The 22406-nt window shown below is 49.5% G+C and overlaps 5 protein-coding genes across 5 annotated transcripts; 3 read left to right on the top strand and 2 right to left on the bottom strand.

Moving 5' to 3' along the window:
* Positions 1-434: 434 nt before the first annotated feature.
* Positions 435-1305, bottom strand: TRV_01966 (uncharacterized protein; the record flags this gene model as incomplete). The annotated part of the gene is made up of 4 exons (XM_003023869.1): positions 435-465; positions 575-828; positions 903-1095; positions 1208-1305. 4 exons carry the CDS (start codon positions 1303-1305, stop codon positions 435-437), a joined length of 576 nt encoding a protein of 191 aa, XP_003023915.1.
* Positions 1306-2778: 1473 nt separating this feature from the next.
* On the top strand, positions 2779-4497 carry TRV_01965 (uncharacterized protein; the record flags this gene model as incomplete). Its single annotated transcript, XM_003023868.1, has 1 exon — positions 2779-4497. The coding sequence occupies one exon, from the start codon at positions 2779-2781 to the stop codon at positions 4495-4497; it is 1719 nt and encodes a 572-aa protein (XP_003023914.1).
* A 1123-nt stretch (positions 4498-5620) lies between these two features.
* On the top strand, positions 5621-7082 carry TRV_01964 (uncharacterized protein; the record flags this gene model as incomplete). Its single annotated transcript, XM_003023867.1, has 4 exons — positions 5621-5624; positions 5728-5817; positions 5876-6512; positions 6539-7082. The coding sequence occupies 4 exons, from the start codon at positions 5621-5623 to the stop codon at positions 7080-7082; spliced, it is 1275 nt and encodes a 424-aa protein (XP_003023913.1).
* A 489-nt stretch (positions 7083-7571) lies between these two features.
* Positions 7572-9430, top strand: TRV_01963 (uncharacterized protein; the record flags this gene model as incomplete). Its single annotated transcript, XM_003023866.1, has 2 exons — positions 7572-7785; positions 7869-9430. The coding sequence occupies 2 exons, from the start codon at positions 7572-7574 to the stop codon at positions 9428-9430; spliced, it is 1776 nt and encodes a 591-aa protein (XP_003023912.1).
* Positions 9431-10133: 703 nt separating this feature from the next.
* On the bottom strand, positions 10134-16341 carry TRV_01962 (uncharacterized protein; the record flags this gene model as incomplete). Its single annotated transcript, XM_003023865.1, has 2 exons — positions 10134-15701; positions 15775-16341. The coding sequence occupies 2 exons, from the start codon at positions 16339-16341 to the stop codon at positions 10134-10136; spliced, it is 6135 nt and encodes a 2044-aa protein (XP_003023911.1).
* Between the last annotated feature and the right edge of the window lie 6065 nt (positions 16342-22406).

Below are 22406 nucleotides of genomic sequence, written 5' to 3'. Positions count from 1 at the left end.
GGTATCTCGTGTCGTCTCGTACGCTGCCGGGAGCGGATATGTGTACTAATACCTCGACGGAGCTGGAGTTGGAGTTGGACTTGGAGCTGGAGCTGGTCGAGAGCTGGGACATTAAGGATCAAGGAGCGAGGGGGAGGAAGGTATCTGTTGGCGATGGGCTGTTCGGGAGGCCTAGACCAGAGCCAGCGTGCATTTTGCTGTATGGCTGGGCGGGTATGCTTGGTAGGTATGTAGTTATGTACCTTGCTGCCGTGCGTGCCCGGTGAGGTTGGCAGGCTGGTTGGTGGTTTGGAAGAATGCAGGAGATTTCAATTTCATCCAGGTGGACTAAGTTAGCGCGTGCGTGGAGCCTGCGGCTATTAATTTCCTCTACGCGTCATTGGACGATAGCCGCCTGTTGACAATACTCTGCTCCATACACATATAGTACATATTTAGAGAACTCCATATTTATCCAATAATGGCCTATACAATGACGATACACGAAATTCCTTTGTGAGGGTCCGACTCGATCACAGTTTTCGGACAAGATGAATGCCCCCTGAGCCACTCGATGTTGTTGAACTCTTCATACACGTCCTTGACTCTGTGAGTATTTGGGTCAAGCGTGATAAAGGCAACACCCGCAGTAGGCAGCATGCCAGGCCGAGATTCAGCATGCAACGTAAACCTGAATGCGATGGAGTGGCAACCGTGGTCCCAGGCCATCACATCAATGATGCCGCCCGCAGCGGACAGGTCGTTTTCATTGAAATGGGTAAAAAGTTCATTCCTGTTATAGAACACAGGGAGTGAAACCTGGATGGTTACATGGATTAGCACGCTCTTCTGTTTGCCACATTCCGACTATCACTACCTAATACAATAGGTAAGGAGAAGAAGAAGGGGAGAAACGGGCATACCATGCGACCGCCGTTGACGCTGTTCTGGCTCTCAGAAAATAGACGAAAGCTTTCGTGGAACAGTTCATGCTGTTGGTCGTGTTTTCGAGATACCTTGACATCGATCCATTTCTGAAGGATCACTTCGGCTTCCGCCCTCGTCAGGCATTGATTTTTTGGAGCCTCGGATGGAACCGGTTCGTGAGAGCGGCCGCTAGGAATAGTTAGCTAGAGAACGAATTACGTCTTCTTAAACGAACATTGACTCTTTAGATTCGCCGGTTTTGCAGCCACATTCCATTCTCGATAGGACGAATCATACATACCTGTTCAAAGATACCGAGAACTCCAGCTTTTCAAAGAGTGCTACGCTCAGAAACAGCACCAGCAAGGCGAAGACGCAGATAATTGATTTGAAGCCCATATTTTTGCATGTCCCAAATTTGGTGTCAAAATTTCAGACCAACCGCAAAAACATTTGGTGCGCTGCCTTTATATAACCGATTATCAGTAGAGAATCTGACGTAGCCAAAAAGTATATGCGAAGGTAGCGGTCCGTGACTCTAGGCCGAAAACACGATCGCAACTCAGGACTGTGTTTTGATCCTGTTGAAATTAAGGCGTAGTTCTCTCTCCCGGCTCATCAAAACAAGTGGTATAGCCCTCCGGTGCTCTCTATGCCTTCTCTATGCTCGCCACGGATGAAATGGGTTTCCGCTTTAGAGTGGCTAGCGTGATGCCCTAACCAAGTGATGCTAGGCTTGCCTCCTTTTTTGCCTTCCTTCCTGCGTCATCGACTTCCCGAGGACATCGCCTCCAGTGCTCTGACCCGACATATCAGCATCAGGTGATGCGCGTATCAGAGGGTTCACATGGAACGACGAAGAGACAGACACGAGACATCAAGAGCCTCCTTGTGTAACCACATCTTGGACATAAAGGCACGGCTGTATCCTGCATGCTGCATATCAACGCAGGCGTTGAAAAGACTGTCCAAAGCGTTGAAAGGCTTACATGTTTACGCTTGCCTCATCCGCTTTTGGAAGGCGGTGAACACGCAGAGACAGCAAGGTTTGGCAGAATGACTAAGCGCAGAAATTTTTAACGTTTCCAGTATCCGATTTATGCTTAAACTCAACGGACGCTTCTTATTGGTCAATCCTTTCGATGCTCAGACTGCAACGTCCGCCTTCGAGGGATCCGGGACATTTCCGCTGCTTCACCAGAGCGGAACGAAGATACCATAATGGGAGCTACGGGTAGGCCGTGGCTCTCTGGGAGCATGGAGAGTGGCTGCAGAGGCTGCGGCTCTACCCATCAACAGATGGGTAAAGGCCCTGCAACATAATGCAACGGCCTACTGCTCTGCTACCTCAATACCCAATGGGGATATTCTGATGAAGTTGCTGCACCGTGATAGTATATATCTATGACGGATATAATACCTATGCGGGGTTTTAGTTTGGGGGTAGTTGGAGATATCACAGACGTCACCAAATCTGCTCAAACGCGTAACCCCCCTTTGCTTTGGTTCAAGAGAGTTGATGGATGATGACGTCCATGACTTCTGTGAGTCAACTCGGGGTATATCTACGAACCCTTCTCTCTCCAAATGAGATGACCACCCCACCACACTCTCCCGTATCGATACCCTCTACTCAACACTCCCTACACAATATCCTCTACAAAACACCCTCTACTCAACACCCCCTACACAAGACCCTCTACACTATATCACCTACTCGATACCACCGACTTACAGCCGCTTACTTGACAAAAACATCCCCATCTACCGCACTCTACCCCTATCCCAACTATTCTAAACTCATACAAAAATTCCAAACTTATACCGTCCTAATCCCTACTTAAAACCTCTCAATACACCAATTTACTCATAATGGACCGCATTTCTCTTCTTCCACCTGAAATTCGCTGCATGATCGCCGGAGAGTGCGACTCAAGGACCCTACGCTCCCTTTCACTGGTGTCAACAGCCTTTCGTGACCCGGCCCAGCGAGCACTCTTCCGTTCGATAGATCAATTGTTCGAGAGGCAGGCAGATGTGAGAGCTCTAGGAAGGCCTGGAGCAATTAACCGATACAGAACTTCCTGGATTTACCTACTCCTTCGTACGATCTTTGAATGCCCACGGTTCGCCAGCTACGTCAGGCATGTTCATATTTCAGTTGACGAAAGTTGGACCCCCGTTCCATTCTACAACAATAGAAAGGAGAACATCATCCGAAGCCCCAAAAGAGTTGTACCCCCTGAATTCAAAGAGCTAGGTCTCAAGCGCAAGAACAAAAAGCCCTTTCTTCTACATAGCAGTACATGGAACAAGACCTGGGTTGCGGCTCTCTCCCAAGGCAACGACGAAGCGATGCTGGCCGTGGCTCTATCTCAGTTTGACCTTCTTACATCGATAGATATAGCGCCAGAATTGTTCTACTACTCGGAATTCATAGCTGCCATGTTGGCCCGCCTATCTTCACCTAATCCCAAGTTCAACCATTTCCCTATGCTTCAACATGTGTCACTTTGCAGACGGGAAACCCACCATCACTCCGGAGAGTTAGGATTGGGCTTTAAAAAATTCTCAATCATGCGATATCATAATATTAGGACACTCGAGTTGAGTGCTCACGACAGCCATATGAACATCATGCGAAAGGATCTTTTTAATACACACCCGTACCTTACCACCCTCCGTCTCAAGTTCTGCGATTTAACCATCTCCACGGTCGGGGAAATCCTGGACCATACACCAGCCTTGAAGGTTTTCGAGTGCTACTTGCTCCGTGAATACTCGTCCAATACTCATCAGGCCTACAACCACCAGTCAATGATGCTTTCCGAGCTTAACTTTGGACAGTTGGCTACAGACCTTGAAAAAGTCGCCAGTACCTTAGAGGAGCTTACCATAGGCGTTGCCTGGAGTAGCGTGGGGTTTTATGCGTACGAGGAAGAGCCCAGTTGGTTCCGCGGCATCCCGGTTTACTCGCTCAGACACTTGGAGCACCTCTCGCACCTACAGATACCCGTGGAAATATTGATGGGCTTGCGTCCGTGGACTGGTCCCTTGCTTTCCCAGACCCTCCCACCGAACGTAGAGTCCCTGGTTCTGGTAGATATGCTTCCGTACCCTTACTGTGAGGACTACTTGGAGAATTACAGCGCAATGCCCATCATGAACCAATTAGAGATCTACCTCGCAGAAGACCCTCCCCGGAAGCTCCGGAAAGTGACAGTGAACGTCTATATTAATCTGGAGTTCTGTTTCTTCTACAGCTGTGAGCAAGAAGTACGGAGATATATTGACCTTGATGAAGTCCGATTGCTAGGTGTGTCTCTGGGCAATCGTGGTATCAGCTTGGAGATCTGCTTTCTCTGGACGGAATATGACGAGGCGACCCCCTTATGGAAGGGCATCTGGGGCCCCGGAACGGAAATTGAGCTCTCCGACCTCAGCCTTCACTTTGCTCCTGTAAGCACACCAGAAGGGGAAACAGAATCGGAAGAAGAGGAAGATAGTGAAGAAGCAGAAGATGATGATGATGGTTATGAAGGTAGTGGTGAAGAAGAAGAAGAGGGGAGGAAGAGAAGAAGAACAGAGTGACTGTCAGCCTGAGGCTGGGTCCGCGGCTTCGTTCCTTGCTCAATCATTATTAGTTATTTAACCCCCAGTTTCAGTTTCCTGCACCCACCCACCGCCTCATGGCATTTTGTCTCAAGTTGATCTGCTTAAATTTCCCCCCAAAATTGACCTGATTTACCTGCTTTATTCCCCCCCAAAAGTGCCAATTTTATGTCTTTTTTTTTCGAGTCTTTTTTTTTTGATATCCGACTTTCAGAAATACGCCGAGTAAGCGTGGCGATACCGCTGACTAATGTATTATAATCCTGTTGTCCAATAGCATCACAAAAATACCAAAAAAATATCAGCTCACCTCGTTGTGGGTTGTATAAAATACCGCTCCCCCTTGGCCGGCAGTCCAAGAGAAAAAAACGCCTGCAGCTTCTTCTTAATTCTTGATATCTTGTAGAAGCACGAAAGAACCGACAACCACAGAGTAGAAAAAGCGAGAGAGAGAGGCCGACCGCCTGCGGCCCCGACCAGAAGCGCAGAACCGTCGAGCGGCGCAAGTTATCGGCCCATCTGCGGCCGGGATCGATAGCTGGATCTGCCTCCGCCGTACGGAGCACGCTGCTCCCGCGATCTCCAGCTAGCTAGCGGGCTGGCCAGGGTGTGCAAGCGCTCAGCCACCAACGTCAGCCAGCTGCTGAACGGTCCCCCGATATTTAGAGCGACTCCTAGGCCCGTCTACCTGGCCCATACCACAACAGCCTTGAGAGGAAAGAAAGCCACGGCGGCCGGTTAATTCGTCTGTTTCCGAATCGCTATCGGTCTTTGAAAGATGGCCTCAGGCGCACCGCAGGTCAGTCCCGACGCTAATAGCGTGCCCACCGGCATCGATCCAGGTACGTCTGCAGCTGTCCGTCTCGTATTACACAATGCTTGATTTATATATGTTCTATCTACCTTGGTAATACCATCTTTTTTATGGTTGCATGTTTGCACGTTTGTGGTTTATTGTGGGGTATATATGGCCGTCTTTCTGGTTGGATTCGTTGCATGAAGATGTGTTTCTTTCGATATCGTACTCTGTGCCCTCCAAGGAGTGGCAGGATCATGGCTTTGATACGGACACTTACCGCCAATGCACCTGTTTCCGCCTATGATGGGTCAGCTCAAGGCGTCTCCATAAACGGGAGACTCATCTCTTGCCTACGACCCCTGAGCTTAACCGATCATTTGGCGGAAACAACTCTGCGTCTGCTTGCTTAGGGCCTCCAATTGTTCCCATCAAGAAGCCGTCGTTGGCGAATTTACCATTTATCAGGAACTTCAGTGACCCGCTGAAGAAGTCACCCAGCGGTAACTATTCGTCTAAGCGTGCTGTTTTATTCGGATGAGTTCTGATCTCGCAATACAGATGGACAACAAGGACAGCCGAAGCGTCGTGGTCCGAAGCCAGACAGCAAACCAGCCCAGACGAGAAGACAGGAATTGAACAGGCAAGCACAAAGAACACACCGCGAGCGCAAGGAACAGTATATCCGGGCCCTAGAGGTGGAAATAACCCGCCTGAGAGAGGGGTATGCCACTGATATTGAAGGCGCAAACGTGTCCATCATGCAACAGAAACAAGCTCTAGAGGAGTTGAGAGACGAGAATCGAATGCTAAAGGAGATCCTTGCATCTCACGGAATCAACTTCGAGGCTGAATTGGAGAAGCGCGGCGCTCCCGTCCAGAGTACCCCGCAGGAGAGTAGCTACGGAGGGAGCGTCGCACCTTCACTCCCTCAAATAGCCCCAGATATAGGCAGCATGAACTACCTGGGTACTCCAGAGACCTCTATCTCCGGTCGAAGCCCTGGAACCACCACGTCGGAAATGGCGCCGCTGCCGGCTACTGGGTCCAATAACCCGTACTTTGAATCGGCAATTCCTGTGGCCGCTACGGGTAATGCTCTATCATCTAGTGACACTGGTGGCGGATCTGCCTTGGTCAGTAGCACCCCTGGCGTGTTTGATGTTGATCCGCAGCTTGGGATAGATTTTGTCCTTCAGTGAGTGGCTAGAATTTTGATCACAGAACAAAGAAGAACTACTTTCTAACCGCAGATACAAACAACTACAGCCTTGAAAAGCCATGCAACTGGCACTTGGAATTCATTTGCCGCAGGGCACACGACGACGAGAACCAAGAAGCAGTCTCCGGACACTCACTGATGGCAACATGTCCAACATCGTCGGTCATAGCCAACACCGAACGAGGCCAGACCTATGAAACCAAAACCTACGACCTCCCGCCTGCAAACCTGAATACGTTGCTCAACCTCAGCAAGCAGCTGGTAACGGACGATGAGATCACTCCGATCATGGCGCTACAGCTTCTTCGTAACCATGACGCATATCCTTATCTGACCCGTGAGGACATTGCACATATAATGAGTGATCTAGCGGCGAAAGTCCGCTGCTACGGGTTTGGCGCTGTCCTTGAAAACTTCGAGGTAATGGACTCGCTAAACAGTGTGTTGACAAGCAAGATGGACTATGCGATTGCCAGCTGTGATGGCAGCTCGTCGTTAATTTCTCCGCCGATCCAAAGTGCGGACGTGTTGGACATGTATTCATGATGTTTCTTTTTCCTTTTCTTTTTTCTTTTCTCTTTTGGAGAGTTCATCTAATATATTATCAGCCCCTATGCACTATACATTCTTTTCGTCTGCTCTTGGATTTAGCCCTCAGCTATAGTTAAAGCTTTTGTCTTTTGGATACAGGGGAGGGATGTCTGTATGCCGCCCACAACTTCGGCAAATAATCTAATAGGATTGTCTTAGTATTTCCACTCCCATTGCTACAGTCTACTCAGAACCATCCTATCAAGGGTATCAACACTGAATATGGAGTACATCCAGCTGGTCCCTCTTCACTGAGTGTCTTCGACTTCCTTCGGCCTTTGCAGTTGTATGTGCTTACATAACCCACCCTGGCGAGCCAAGATTTCAACCCACATGAAAAAAAGATCCAAAAAAAATATCGACGCCATCAAGCAACGAGAAAAAGCCACGATCAAAAGGCACTTTGAGAATACCAGCTTGCCGGCTTGATAGACAGAGGTAGCCATGGCTCCGCTATCGATTTTGGACCTCGTGTCCGCGCTTCCCTCCGACGATACCTGGGGACCAGCCGTCACCACCGAAAAGACGCTCGATGGAGTCCCATACGCCCCCTTCTCAAAGGGCGATAAGTTAGGCCGCATGGCTGACTGGAGTTCGGAGGGCAAAGATGGCCGTGACGGACGAGGTGGACGACAGGCTTACAACCGTAACTATAGAGGTATGGCTTTTCCTGGGCGACAGTAAAGCGCGGTTATTTCCATTTGTGAGGGGTACACTTTTGGCTGACAGGTCGTGGTACAGATCAACAAGTATATGGTGCTGGGACTGGCAGTTTGTTCGCTGTTCAGGTCGCCGAAGATGAATCAAGCTTCTCCGTTGTCGATAACACTCGAACATCCGTCAAGTCTCGCGGATTCGGCCGAGGTGGCGGTACCATTTTCCGCGGTCGTGGACGAGGCGGCCCCCAGAGAGGAAGGGGAGGATTCCAGAGAGTTGGAGGTGGTCGTGGTGGCCAGGGAGGAGACAGATATTTCGACAGCCGTGGTGGACGAGGTGGCCGTGGTGGTGGCCGACGTTTCGGCTGGAAGGACTATGATAAGCCACAGCGAAACCGAGACAGTTCTATTGCCATTCGACCAGAGTGGACGGTGCTGGAGGAAATCGATTTCAACCGCCTCGCTAAGCTCAACCTCGAGACTCCTGAGGGTCAGGACATTGATACCTATGGTTTCTTGCATTACTATGACAGATCCTACGACAAGGCTCCTGTCAAGGGTGCTGAGAAGAAGTTGCAGTCTTTGGACCGCGCTGCTTACAACGTCACCACATCCGCAGACCCCGTCATTCAAGAATTGTCCGAAAAGACGGATGCTACTGTCTTTGCCACTTCAGATATCCTTTCAATGCTCATGTGTGCTCCTCGCAGTGTTTATTCATGGGATATTGTTATCGTTAAGCAAGGTGACAAGATCTACTTCGATAAGCGCGACAATGCGTCCATCGATCTAGTCACCGTTAACGAGAATGCCACCGATGCACCACTCGAGGTTTCTGAAGCTCAGTCTGGCACTAAGCACGATCCAATTAACACCCCCGGTGCTCTCGCTCTTGAGGCCACCATCATCAACCACAACTTCACCCTCCAGACCGTGGTAGAGTCAGACACTTCCAAGGTCGACTACCCCAACAGCAACCCCTTCTACAACCCCTCCGAAGAAACCGAACCTCTTGCTTCCAAGGCATACAAATACCGACGCTTCGACCTTTCTGTTGGCGGAGAGGAAGAGCCAGTTAACATGGTTGTTCGAACCGAAGTTGATGCAGTGATCAAGAACGTCAGCGGAGACGACCACCTCGTCACTCTCCGTGCCCTCAACGAGTTTGACCACAGAGCACCTGGTGCCGGTGGTGCCCTTGACTGGCGCAACAAACTCTCCTCCCAGCGTGGTGCCGTCGTTGCTACCGAGATGAAGAACAACAACTGCAAGCTTGCCCGATGGACTACCCAGGCACTCCTCGCCAAGACGGACATTCTCAAACTTGGTTTCATTGCCAGAGCCAACCCACGCTCTGCTTCCGCTCATATCATCCTTGGTGTTATGGGTTACAAGCCCCGCGAATTTGCCGGGCAGATGAACTTGAACATCAACAATGGATGGGGTATCGTACGGACCATTGTCGACCTTATCCGCAGTCATGATAATGAAGAAGAGGGTGACGAGGAGACCGTCAAGAAGTATATTCTTGTCAAGGATCCCAACAAGCCTGTTCTCCGTCTCTACGGTGTTCCATCCAACACTTTTGAAGAGGACGAGGATATGGGACAAGGACGGGATGGAAAGATTGATGAGGAAGACGAGTAAACCCGGTCTCTCTTGGTTCATTTTGTGTAGGCCGTTAAAATGTTTATGACCTTTCTACTTTCTTGCTTTTTATTATTTAACGATCAAGAGGGTACCCTACTTAATGCCATTTTATTGATTTATTTTTATCATTAAAGATGAAGCTAAGTAGATATCATGCGTGCGGCGTCAGTCAGTGCTTGAAGGGAGACAATTCCTCTTCAGATTATTTAGAACTTGCACAAGGACCGATTTCATAGAATACAATTAATGTATTTATTTCTGGGTATGACTAGTTATTTTGTCCCCTCCCTCGAACAATTGGCAGCTTTTCCTTCCATTCCACATATATAACATCAAGTGGACGGACGAGCAAACTATCCTATAACTCCTTCGCTTGGGACCGACTAAAGTGATATATATAGACAACAAAATTGCGGTAAACGAAAGGAATAAAGTATTGAAAGAGACAAGGAAACGTGTTTTAAGGATGGGAAAACGTTGCAAGGACCAAAGAGTCGAGATGAACATGAGTAGGGACCGGATCAAGTGGGAAGCAGAAAGTGGTATTTACAATGAAAGAAAGGAGTGGGCAAAGCGCATAAAACAAGAAAGTAAACTGAAAGATCGCTCCGAATATCCATTGGCACATAACTCCAGAAGGTGTCGACTGGGAAAGAAGATAGGAGATGTGATAATTGGATTAAAGCCCCAGGGCGTGCAGCTACCGTCGCATCCAGCCTAGGACGCGATCCCTGGTATGCAATTTGGCTTGGTCCGATGCCCGTGGTGTTGGCTCTTCATGTGGAGTTTCGGGTCCCTTATCACCAAGATGGCTGGCGCTGATATGTGGTTTAGGTGTGATATCGTTGTTGTCATGTACATCACTCTCTTCACCCAAGTTGACAGTCTGATGCTCAGGTGTAGTTGTCGTAGTACCCGGTGATATCAGGGGTGGGGTTATTCGACCTGTCTCCGTTGCTGCGAGATGGGTGGAGGGAGTAAGTGATCCAGGCTGCAAGTTGAAAGCCGGTCGCTCCTTAGAGAGCCGTTGGCTTAATCCACTAATGACAGGCTTGCTTAGTGGGGTACTGCTAGACGAAGCTTCTTCCTTTTCAGGATCCTCAGGAAGGACGCCTAGGGCTTCTTCATTTATATGCAAGCGTTCGATAGTGCTCTCGATAGAGGTCGGAAGAACAACTGTAGAAGCCGTGTCGGAGGAAGCAGTCTGCGTATCAGATTCCACTTCTCGCTCTTTCATATAATCCTCGTTCACGCTCACTACACTGCCACGACTATTCGTCCTCATCATTTCCGTACCGAGCTTTGAGCCAGATCGCCGGGTTCTCCCTGGGGTAAACTGTGGGCTTTTACGGACTTGCGTATTACCAAGTTCTTCGTCTTCATCGTCTCCTGATTCAGCGCCTTCATATCGTTTCTTTTCTAACGACTCTCGCTTAGCTCGGATGCCTTCCATAGAGCTATGTTTTCGTGGGGTAGACACGCCTGGCATGGAAAAGGCGGCGGGCGCGGATGTTGCGTGCATAAGACTGGGTGGAGTGGTAGACGATGGGTATTCAGCCACAATAGGTCTTGAGATAGCAGCGGAGCCATCATCAGTGATACCTAACCCTCCAGTCCGACTCCGGTCCCAACTCTCATTGGGTCGATGGCCGACAATAACGGGGATATCATCAGATCTCGTCGACTCTATTTCTCCGACCAAGCTGTTACTATCGATCGAGTCTTCTCGGCTAGACCCTCTGTACGACCCTGTGGGTATCGTAACAAATCCAGAAGATCCAGAGCTAGGACTATCTTCAAGTGCACCAGACTTTCGCCGTAGCACAGAATACGACGGCGGATTCGACATCATCGGGGTATCATCCTTTGGTGGAGGTTTCCATTGGCAGAACTTGCAGAGAATTTCCGTCAACTTCTGTAGAGTTGGAGGCTTCTCGATTAAAGAGTCAAAGTGATGCGTTTCCGGAAGGTCTTTTAGATAGCCTGTCACTGCAATGATAGGAGTGTGAGTATTAACACTCCGCGTCTCCCGAATCATGCGAGCAACATCAGCTCCATTGATTTGAGGCAGCTTGAACTCCGTCATGATGACATCAAACTGCACCTCGCTTAGAGCATATCTCATCGCCTCCGACCCGTTGATTGCAGTAATAGTCCGACACCGTAACTTTTCAAAGAGCGTCTCCATAACCAATCTTGAGACAGGATGGTCCTCGCAAATCAAGATATCGAGTGGTCGGAAGAAAGGACCTTCCACCAGATTGATTTGAGATAGCCGGCGAGAGCTCTGCCTTCGTCTCTGAACTTTTAGCAATGCTTTAGCACGAGGATCTTCATTATCCGAGGATGATGGAGAAATGTCCCAAAGTTGACTCTTACGCTTGCAATGGCCTGGAACAAATGGTTCCTTTGCAGGAGTCAGATCACTATCTTGAGAACCAATCGTGTGTGATCTAGATCGACAGGACGGCACACTGCTTTGACGATGCAGGGAGGGGGTGTCAGATGAGATTGACGTCTTCATGCTCTTAATAGGCGAAGACGCAGTTGACGTTGAGATCTTCAGATTGGTAGAAAGCCGTGGGGGTTCAAAACCGCCGCTTGTAGGTGCAGAACCAACCGAAGGTGGTGAGAACGTTGATGAACCTGATGTTTTCCGTCGTTCATGGTGGCCTGAGGTGCTAAATTGGACGAGCAGTGGTGAGCCGGGTTGGGAGGGCCTGCTAGGGGAAGATGAACTTGGAAGGCTTGAGGCTGATGGGGACGCCGGTCGATTATTGGCCTTATTTTGAGACATTGTTCTCTTCAGCGGCATTGGCAGGAGTGGGCTGCCTTCAAGAGAAGGGCCGGAGGGTGTAGCAGGACTATTACTTGGAACTGCGCGTTGCTGAGCCTGCATAGCATCGTGTCGTAATTTCTGGATGACATCTTTGTTTGCCTTCTCAAGGATAGGAAGATTCTTGAAGTTGAAGCTTCCAAAGTCATCGGCCAGTGCGGGTTCGCTAAGCCGGCGGCTCCGAGTATCACGCACATGAGGCGGAATGTGCAGAGGCATCAGACCACGTTTCAAGGAGTTCACCTGTGTCTTCACCTTATAAAGAGCGTCATGAGGTCGGTCGGGATAATCACCACTAGAACTAGGGGACGAAAGCTGGCCCTCGAACTCCTCATTGAAAGCCTGTAGAGTCGCTCCACGTGAATCGAAATATTCAGTATCCTCCGGGTTCTCCGGTGCAGGAACGAACTGGGCTTCATCCTCTAACAGTGTATCCCAATTGATATCAGAAAACCATGGGTGTGCACGGACCTCTGCACCACCACTAGGATATTTCTCATCGATATTGGCACCTAGGCGCTCATGAGGGTTTATGGTAATTAATCTTTCCATGATGTCCTTGGCTTCGCGTGAGACTAGTTCATCAGCCTCATCAGGCCAATTGATTCTTCGATGAAGAATGTTCTCAAAAACTTCATCAGGGGAAGAAGCGTTGAATGGCGGGTATCCATAAAGGAACTCGAACAGTATGCAACCTAGAGACCACCAATCACTCATTTCATCTTGGCCAGTACCATTAATAGTTTCGGGAGCAAGGTAGTCAGGTGTACCCACGAAACATCTGTTGTGGTCTTGTGGATCGAATAATGCCATTGGTGGAGGCACCATTTGTTGTTGAGAAGCTTCAAACTGCGATGGTATTGAAGGAGTAGTGTAGCTCGACGAAGGCTGCGCAGGGAATAGATGAGGAGAGTCGCTTCCCTCGCTGAGTATCTCCTCGTCTATCGTGGATTTCGATTGCTGCAGGGACGGGTAGGCTGCTGGCGTCAAGGGGTTGGAACCAGTGGTATCACTAACTGCGCAATTTCTCATCATCTGACTAAGGGTGTCACTGCTCCCACTATCACTGCGATAGCCAGATGCCCTTCTTGAATGCTCGCGGCTTAAAGAAGGTTCCTTGCTTAAGCTGAAGTATGACGGCTGCGTCAACACAGGCTCCGGGACAATCAATGGAGTTTGGTGGGGGGAGTCCGTGGTGGGGAAATCAAACGACGCTGATCGTGAGGACGCAATAGAAACATCAGGCCGAGTGAATGGACCCTGTTTCAACAAGTCTGGGGCTGAATCATTGGGGCTCTTCTGGATACGCTTCTGTCGGCCAACAAGTCCCATTCGCGAAAGGCCAAAGTCAGTGAGTTTCAAGTGACCCCTCTGGTCGATTAGAAGGTTATCCGGTTTAAGATCACGGTGCACAATACCCCGACTGTGGAGGTGTTCCACGCCCAAGACGACTTCTGCAATGTACTTTTTGGCCCAATCTTCGGAAAGACCGCCGAGAACTTTGACCAATGAAGCACAATCACCACCGTTTAAGTACTCCATAACAAGATAAAGATAGTCCTTGCTAGAAAATGTCCAATAGAGCTTTGCAACGAAGTCGCTTTCGCCTTGCCACATCATGATTGCTCGCTCTGCTTTGACATTTGTAACCTGGTTCTTGGCTACCATGTCAGCTTTCTTCAACACCTTGATGGCAAAGTATTCTGCGGTAGATTTCTTCTTGGACAGGTAAACACTTCCGAACGCTCCTTTGCTAATTGGCTTGATGATCTCGAAGTCTTTGATAGATGGAGCAACGGCAGGAGGAGGTGGGTGACTGGCGGAGGTCAGGTGTGGTGATATTGGAGCTTTCCCAACATCAGGCGAGGTGGCTGACGACTGGCGCCTATGGTGGTGACGATGTTGAGGAGGGGGATAAAATTGTGCATGGCCATGAGCTGCCAATTCGGTCGATGTCAGATGTGGAGAGGTAGACGGCGATGGTAAGTTCTCGCTTCCGACTGGGAATCGTGGCCTGGATAACCTTAATGGAGAGTGTGGGGGGTTGTTGCGAGCAGGGGATTGCCTCCGAGGCGATGAAACGCCGGGCAGTATAAGGCTGCGGCGATTTTTGTCCTTTGCACTGGCAGCTCGGCTCGGTCCGCGCTCGGAGAGAGGAGACTGGGTCCTACGCTCGGACAAGACGGAGGAGAGAATGCTGCTGTCACTGTCGGCTGCATCGCTTTCTCTCTCTGCAAGCAGAGACCCGCGCTTCGAGAGAGATGGGTTGACAAAGCTGCCCAAGCTCTTGAAGGAGCGCGGTGTTGGGCATTCCATCGGGCTGCTGGAACGGGTGGAGATTGGGATGGGAGTTGTTGGTGTTCGTTCGAGAGCCCGTCGAAGCCCCCGATCGCCTGATAAGGAACGAGCAGTGCTACCGACGGACATTGCAGACATAGAAGGGGTTCTTTCTAGAGGAGTAACTTGAGGCACACTACCGGTCTCCTGGTCTTCTGTTGCAGTTTCTATGTCAGAGGAAGAGCTTGAACTTTCGAGGTTGCCTGTAGCGATACGCTCAGCCTTAGCCATAGACGCAGCGATACACTCTTCAACTATGACGGTGAACTCGATTCGAATACGCTCAGCATATTCAACGATACGCCGATGTCTGAAGACGGCGTCGACCTTTGCACGGGCGACCTCCTCGGTATCAGCAGATAAGGCGGCCAGACCCTTCTCCTGCTCTAGAGTGTGATTGCTGGGTGACTGCCATTGAAGAACCTGAGATATCCGTGATTCGGACTGAGGGGACTGTGTCCTGACTTCATCCCCAATATCCGTCCGTGATTCTTTGAGGGCCGGCGTGCTAATCTCTAGTGCGGTGTCACAGAGGTCTAGGATCAGTTCCACAATCCGGGCTAAGGGACGTCTCACGGCGAAGGACCGTCCACGAGAGTGTCCTAGTCCGGAAGTGGACGGGTCGCGAGAGCGAGGAGGTGTGCCAGAGGAGGACGATGAACCAGAGACCAGGCCAGAGGTGGAAGCCGGAGAAGGACCAATCTGTAGGCCCTTATACTCTGCCTGTGGACCGACGAACGGACTGCTATCTCTACTCTTGCGAGCTTCGAGGGCATCGAGAACCTTGACAATCCTATGACGGTGTTCATTCAAATTTTCCTGCGCCATTTGAACATCCATCTCTGCCCGATGCTCCTGCAGACAAAGTTCTGAGTGTTTCTCAAACCACCAGGGCGTGATTTGCCTCTCACATATCCGGCAGAGGACAGGCATAGGGGGCGGGTGGTGAGCAGGATCACTGATCCCTACTTCAGCCAGAACGTTGAGATAGTTGGCCAGAACTTCAGCTCCGACGCCTAGGGATTCAACGAGCAGTGGAGGAAGCCCTATCGTCACTTCTCGAGGCTCAGTAGATGGCCGAAGCATCCACATAGTCTAGGGAGAAGAGTTGTCAGTAATTGTATTTCAAAAGGATATTTATATATCAGGGGCTCCGGGGGTTACCTACATGGCTACTGCCGCCAGATGTTCTATCATAGACCATGATTCCCTGGCCTTCTAGGCTTAGTATGTTGCCATCTTCCTGCTCGACAGACTCCTGTGCATGTAGCGTCTTTTCCGCAGAGGCGGAGGTTTCCTCCTCTTCATCTGGCAACTTACTATCCTGCCAGAATACCGACAAAGGGCCCAGGCGAACATCAAATCGCACAATTTTACTTTTGGAGTCATCTTCCTTCATAGACTGCACAGCCTCTTTAAAGACGTCTTTGTTGTCCAAAGCAATGTCGTGAATTAGCTGCCCCTCGACCTCCTGGGCATCAGTTCCAATAACTTCAGTCCATGAGGGGCTGACCCATTTTATGCGGCCATCCAAATCCAGATCCACAATCACGTTGAGCGTGTGTTCAGCAGCTTCTTTCAAATCCTCGCGTTCCTCCCTGATATCCTGGCTGAGAGATCGTTCCATTGGGGCGGGAGCAGCAACATTCCGAGCCTCCTCCCGGAGAGCGGTTACAGCAGGAGGCTCGAGGTATCGTGGCGCATCTGAGCGCTCCCGTCCGTCGAGTGACGACATGACGAGAGCGTAAATAGAGTGTGTGTCAAGTCAGAGAGCTGGTTCGTGGAGAGATAAGAGAGACAAACAAACACCGCTATCGAGCGGGCCGGTAGCGAGGAAGAGGTATATCAAGATCGAAAAATGAATGGGTCCGTCTGCCGGGCAGAACGGTGCCCGGACCAGCTAATAGCTTGACCAGTCACCATGAACAGCACATTGTTCCCAAAAAGAGTACGTCGTGGTTCTAGGGAAAGCAGACGAAATTCGAGGTTCAACTTTCGAAGGTACCAGGTGGGTATGTGCCTCTTGTCTCCCCGTCTGCGTGTGTCTGTGTGCGTTTCGTTCGTTCGTGGGAGTTCGTCGTCGGTGAGGTGTTTGTATGCTAGGTACGCCAGCCCTGCTAATTGAACCGCCTCAGCACTTCATAATTCACAGCCAGCAGTGACAGAGGCCGTGGACTGTCCCTCTAGGCCGAACAGGCAGGCTGTCCTGCGTGGGATGCACAGAGATTGCCGTTGAAACACCGATGCTGGCGGTCGTGTCCGCTTTGGCCGGGCTTGGGTGGTGATCAGATCTCGACGATTCGATTGGGAGAGCAGGTCGTCAGGGCCTAGCCAGAGAGTCCGGACATGCTACGAGCGTAGGAACAGCATCGCAGAGACCAGAACCAAACACCGTCACGCCGCTCGAGTCTTGCTGGAGGATGGGATCGAGGCAGAAGCGAAGAGAAAGTCGATCGAGCTCGCGAAGAAGCAAAGAAAGACGAAGAAGTTGAGGTTGAAGTCGACGAGCGGCGAGGTTTACTTTGGTATAGAATACAGGTATCTGTGACAGATGACTCAGCAGAAGAACGCCGACTATTGGCTACGATGACGTCTGCAGCCTGGAAACCATGCAAAGAGGGGGGGTTGCTGTATTGTCACGTATGGTAAATGATCTTCGCTTTTAAGCACTTTCTGTGATTTTTATATAGAAAAAGAAAAGTCGAAAAAGAAAGAAAACAAGCAGAAGAAGCGAGAGAGAAAAGGCGGACGAGAGGGGGGCAGGGCGAGGGAGAGAAGGAACTGAAGTAAAACGCCAGAGAAAGACTACGCTATGTTGGACATTTCAATCTCCAGCCTGCATCTGTGTACGAGCCGGTGCCATGAAACACGAGCATCTTCAAGACAGAGAGAGAAGAGAGTCAGGCCACCAAGACCAACGCCACTACCCTGCCGATAGCTGCTTAGATTATATATACGACATCACAAGGGCTGGTTTGGCCCTTCCCCAGGGCTGTCTCTGTGCTCTTCTACGACCGTCGTGAAGCCTGCCCTGCAGTCAGGTTGGAACATGTTGATATAGCCATGTCGATTCCGGTGGCTGCTGCGTTGACCACGTCAAATTCCCATTCGATCATGAGGAGAGCTGAGTTTTCTCCTCCCCCCCCCTAAATCTGTTTCTGCCTTATTAATATTATGTCCGTCCCTTGCGGCTGGCAGAGAGAGCACATGGGCTGATATCTCTGATGAAACGCCCTGAGAAAATAGAGCCTTCAGCCAGCGGGAAATGCAGACGCATCTGATAGGCCTGTCAGCCCGACCCTTTTTGACTGAATACGTGCATGCATGGGGCCACAGGATAAAGATCTGAGAAGGCGCTAGTTTATGTCGGCCACCACCAACGGGCAACGCGTGATCCAAGTCCAACCCTTTCTCCCGCCCGCGCTGATTTCTCTGCCTTCTCCTGGCATCGTATCGCTGGCTCGCCTGGCTCACTACTCTGCTTTTAACTCACTTAGCTGCGAGGTGAACGGCTGGTTGCTGTCTTCCAACCCCTGGCTTTGATGTCATGAGCGGATGCCACGACAGGGTGTGCACGCGCACGGGAGGTGGTTCATATCACTATTCCATGCAGGAGGTCATCGATATCCGCCGCTGACCACAGAAGCGAATCTAGGACTAGTAAAACCCTGTCTTGGTGTGCGGTGTACTTCGATAGCAAGGAGCTGAGTTCAGTTCACACCGCAAGCCACGCACACGCACACACATACACACACACACACACACTCTCTCTCTCTCTCCCTGCGTCGGCAACGAAGGAGAAAGGGGCTGTGGTGTACTCGAATATGGGAGCAACAGGCAGCAACCAACGCCTAGGTGGGCACTGCTCTTCCTCGCATTCCCATCGGCCCGGACCAGAGTCGTTCATCTATCACAAACAGCCTCCTTCACTGCGCACGAGACCACTAGTAAGAGGATCCTAAAATATCATTACAGCGCATCGATACATACCTATACCCCCTCTCCCGCCAAATGTTTAATTCTCGTACAAGGACGGCCCAGAGGAGTTCTTGCATGCACCCCTCTGCACCTTTTATAGCATTCACCACATGAAGATTTGCCCTCCACACCTCTTCTTCTCTTGACAGGAAATCTTACATGCCTCAGCCTGCAGGCCAAGTAGCCGGCCAGTTGCCGAATATTATATTAATACTTAGTTACTTACTCTGCTGCCCATCACGCGGAATCCTGATGTTCGTCCAACTCCACCTCCATTCTAGACCATGGATCTCTTAAACCCAATTCCCCGAGCTTGGTGCGAGTCTCAAGGTTAGGTGGCCCATTCACATTCTGGGATTAGCTGGTCTCGCCACCTGCCATGGCGAATGTTGAAGCTAGCTTATACTTGCCTAACCCTTGCCGATATGATACCACTAGCCGACCATTTAGCGGTGTTCCAAGTGCCAAATCTCCGTTAGCCATATTACTGGCCGTAGGGAGACTAGAGAGGAAATTGAAGATATGACCTTCTCAAGCTTTATGGACCTCGAAGATTTCTCTCGGGATTGAAACAGAGCTTAGCGTTTGATGTATAACCAAAACAAACAAGACTCAAAGCCTTCCAGTCCAAGGATAACAATACCATACTGCTGATTAGCACGAACTGATACATACCCACCGATCCTGCACGTTCTGTTTGTCAAATCCAAGCAAATGGAGCAGTACATATATTTTTGCTCAAATTAAAATATATTGATATAAATATATTCGCTATAGGAGCTAGATGTCTTTCACGATCATATAAATATTATAGATATCCTGTCACAACTTTCTCGAAAAGGTCAAATCAATAAGTCTAAGAAGTAAACAAGGAGTTCTGTGATCTACTCCACTGGCTTACTTCTCTTGAAATACCGTGATAATACAAAAGAAAGGGCCATCCATGCACCCCCACATAGGACACAGTAATTACACAAACTGCAGAATTCTAGTCTGTAGGAACCCGATTGTGGTAACAACAGCCCCATTGGCATCTATTAAGAGCCTCAACCAATAATAAATTTAGAAATTGGTATAAATTGACCAACTATATTTCCAGAGATCTCATTGGTGAAATTTTAAAAATATTTTCATTACTGTTCTTACCTAAGCAGATCTTCCCTAAATACACCACTTTTCCAGTCAGCCCACGGCCTGCTTCCCCGGATCTGGTCGACAAGGTATGTAGGTCCACAAGTCTTCAATGCAATTATGGTGGAGCCCGTAATTGAACAGCATCGAAACCTTGTCGCTGTCGCATACTGAAGTTGTACTCCGCGGGAAAGAAAAATCCGGACTAAACATGGAAGATACATGACTAATTTTGACCGCTGATATACATGATAGGGCGTGTCTTTAAGAAATACTTGGTGCCCTTAATTTTTTACACGGAGAACGAGGCTACGTAAAATCTTTGCGATTTTATTGGTTCCATTATAGTCAGTTAACGCCCAAAACGATACCTGGGCGCGCTTCGTAACTTACTAGCCGCACACGCGCCGACCCGAAACCTTAGCCATGTCGACTCATTTATTGCTTCAGCTCCCTTGCCATGTTAATTGACCCACCACCCCGTATGGTGGGATGTTAATAGCTAATTTGCCTGGTTTTGGGGGCAGTGCACAAACACAAGCCCCTGTCAATTAGCCATCTAGTCATGTACTTAGCACAGGATGTCCTCCCGCTCCTTAACGGAAAAGCTGCTGCCTATTTCCTTCTCTCCAGCTAGTTATATAGCCACCAGCTTGTCTACGTTGCAAATCTTCAAAAAACACCCCAACATTTACTGCAATGGCTCAAGACGTCGGCATCAAAGCCATCGAGATCTACTTTCCGAGTCACGTAAGTAGAGAACCACCTAGCCTTATACTACAGTCTTGGGAAGCTGATGTTTTTCAAGTATGTGGCACAATCCGAGCTGGAGACCTTCCTGGGCGCCAGTCCTGGAAAGTATACCATTGGACTTGGCCAGACAAAGATGAGCTTTGCGATGACCGCGAAGGTAGGCATAATCAAGGACGAACTGCACGAGCCAGACTGGGTTGGTTTTATTAATGAGTTTATCAGATATCTACTCCCTTACATTGACGACTGTTTCTTCCCTACTACGAAAGTACTCGATTGACCCCAATACCATTGGGCGCCTTGAGGTGGGGACAGAATCTATGCTGGATAAAGCAAAGTCTTGCAAGTCTGTCCTCATGCAGCTTTTCGGAGAAAACTCCGATATTGAGGGAGTGGACACCTACAACGCTTGCTACGGTGGAACAAATGCTCTCTTCAATGCCATCAATTGGGTGGAGTCATCTGCATGGGATGGCCGAGATGCGATTATTGTGGCGGGAGATATTGCGCTATACGATAAGCCGGCTGCACTTCCCACCGGAGGAGCAGGCTGCGTTGCTATGTTGATCGGACCAAATGCCCCTCTGGTCTTTGAGCCAGCTCGTGGTTCTTTCATGCAACATACCTATGACTTTTACAAGGGCGATTTCAAGTCCGAATACCCGATTGTAGATGGTCAATTCTCGAACAAGTGCTATCTGAGGGCTCTGGATAACTGCTATAAGCGTTATCAAGCGAAGAAGTCTTCTCAGCTTGTCAACGGCACGACGGGGAATACTCCACTTGATTCATTCGATTACTTTGTCTTTCATGCCCCTAACTGCAAATTGGTAGCCAAGTCGTATGCACGGCTGCTATACAATGACTATTTAGCAGATCCACAAAATCCCACCTTCAAGGGTATCCCCACCGAGGTCAAAGAAATCGACTATGAGAGTTCCCTTGGCGACAAGGGCGTAGAAAAAACTTTCATGACTCTAACGCAAAAGCGCTTCTCGAATCGCGTACAGCCTAGTCTTATGGCAGCAACCATGTGCGGCAATTCGTATACAGCATCCGTATACTTTGGACTAGTCAGTCTGCTAAGCAGTGTGCAGGGTAAGGAGTTTCTAGGCAAGAGAGTTGGATTCTTCAGCTACGGGAGTGGTTTGGCTAGCAGCATGTATAGCCTCCGTGTCAAAGGTAATACCGATGAAATGGCACGCAAACTGAACTTGGTTCAGCGGCTTGAAGCTCGAAAGGCCGAGTCACCCGAATTCTACGACCAGGTCAGCATTCACCGCTCTTTTTTAAATGTGTAGCCTTACTAAAAAAAGTAATTTTAGATGTGTCGACTCCGCGAAAAGGCATATCAGCAACGAAATTATACACCCCAAGGCTGCATTGAAAGTCTTGCCTCAGGGACATATTATCTTGTCAATGTCGACGAAGCATTTAGACGAACCTACGCCATTGTACCATAATTTCTCGCCTGCTTCTAATGGTGGGGTTAACATGGCTCTTGCAGAGGCATATCTTTCTCATATTCTGGCCTAGCACAATTTCACGCTTGCATGCCTTAATTAATTGCAAATATAGAAATCTGTACTTCAACACAATAAGCGTTCCATTTTCATCAGCACCTTAAGTGAGAGCTCATCTACCAATGGATGCCGAGGGTATATGATATGTGTAGGAACCGGGAATGCGATCAACACTTGACAGGTTGGCAGTTAATGTATACGTTGGGGGAACTTAGAGTTCATGTTTTGGCGCTTAATTCCATCACGTGAACAGCGGCTGACTTGCACCCCGCTAGTCCCGATCGAGACTTGAAGCTCGAGCCATCAATCAGTTAAGGAGAAATTCAAACTTTGGACAACGTCACGATTCGTTTTTGCAGCCTTGATGAAGATACAAATAGCTGCTCTTCTCCGTTCTCGCAAATTGGCGCAGCAT

This window comes from Trichophyton verrucosum (assembly GCF_000151505.1).
Source record: "Trichophyton verrucosum HKI 0517 chromosome Unknown contig00188_1.f1.exp, whole genome shotgun sequence".
Classification (NCBI taxonomy): domain Eukaryota; kingdom Fungi; phylum Ascomycota; class Eurotiomycetes; order Onygenales; family Arthrodermataceae; genus Trichophyton; species Trichophyton verrucosum.
This window is presented reverse-complemented; position numbering and strand designations above follow the sequence as displayed.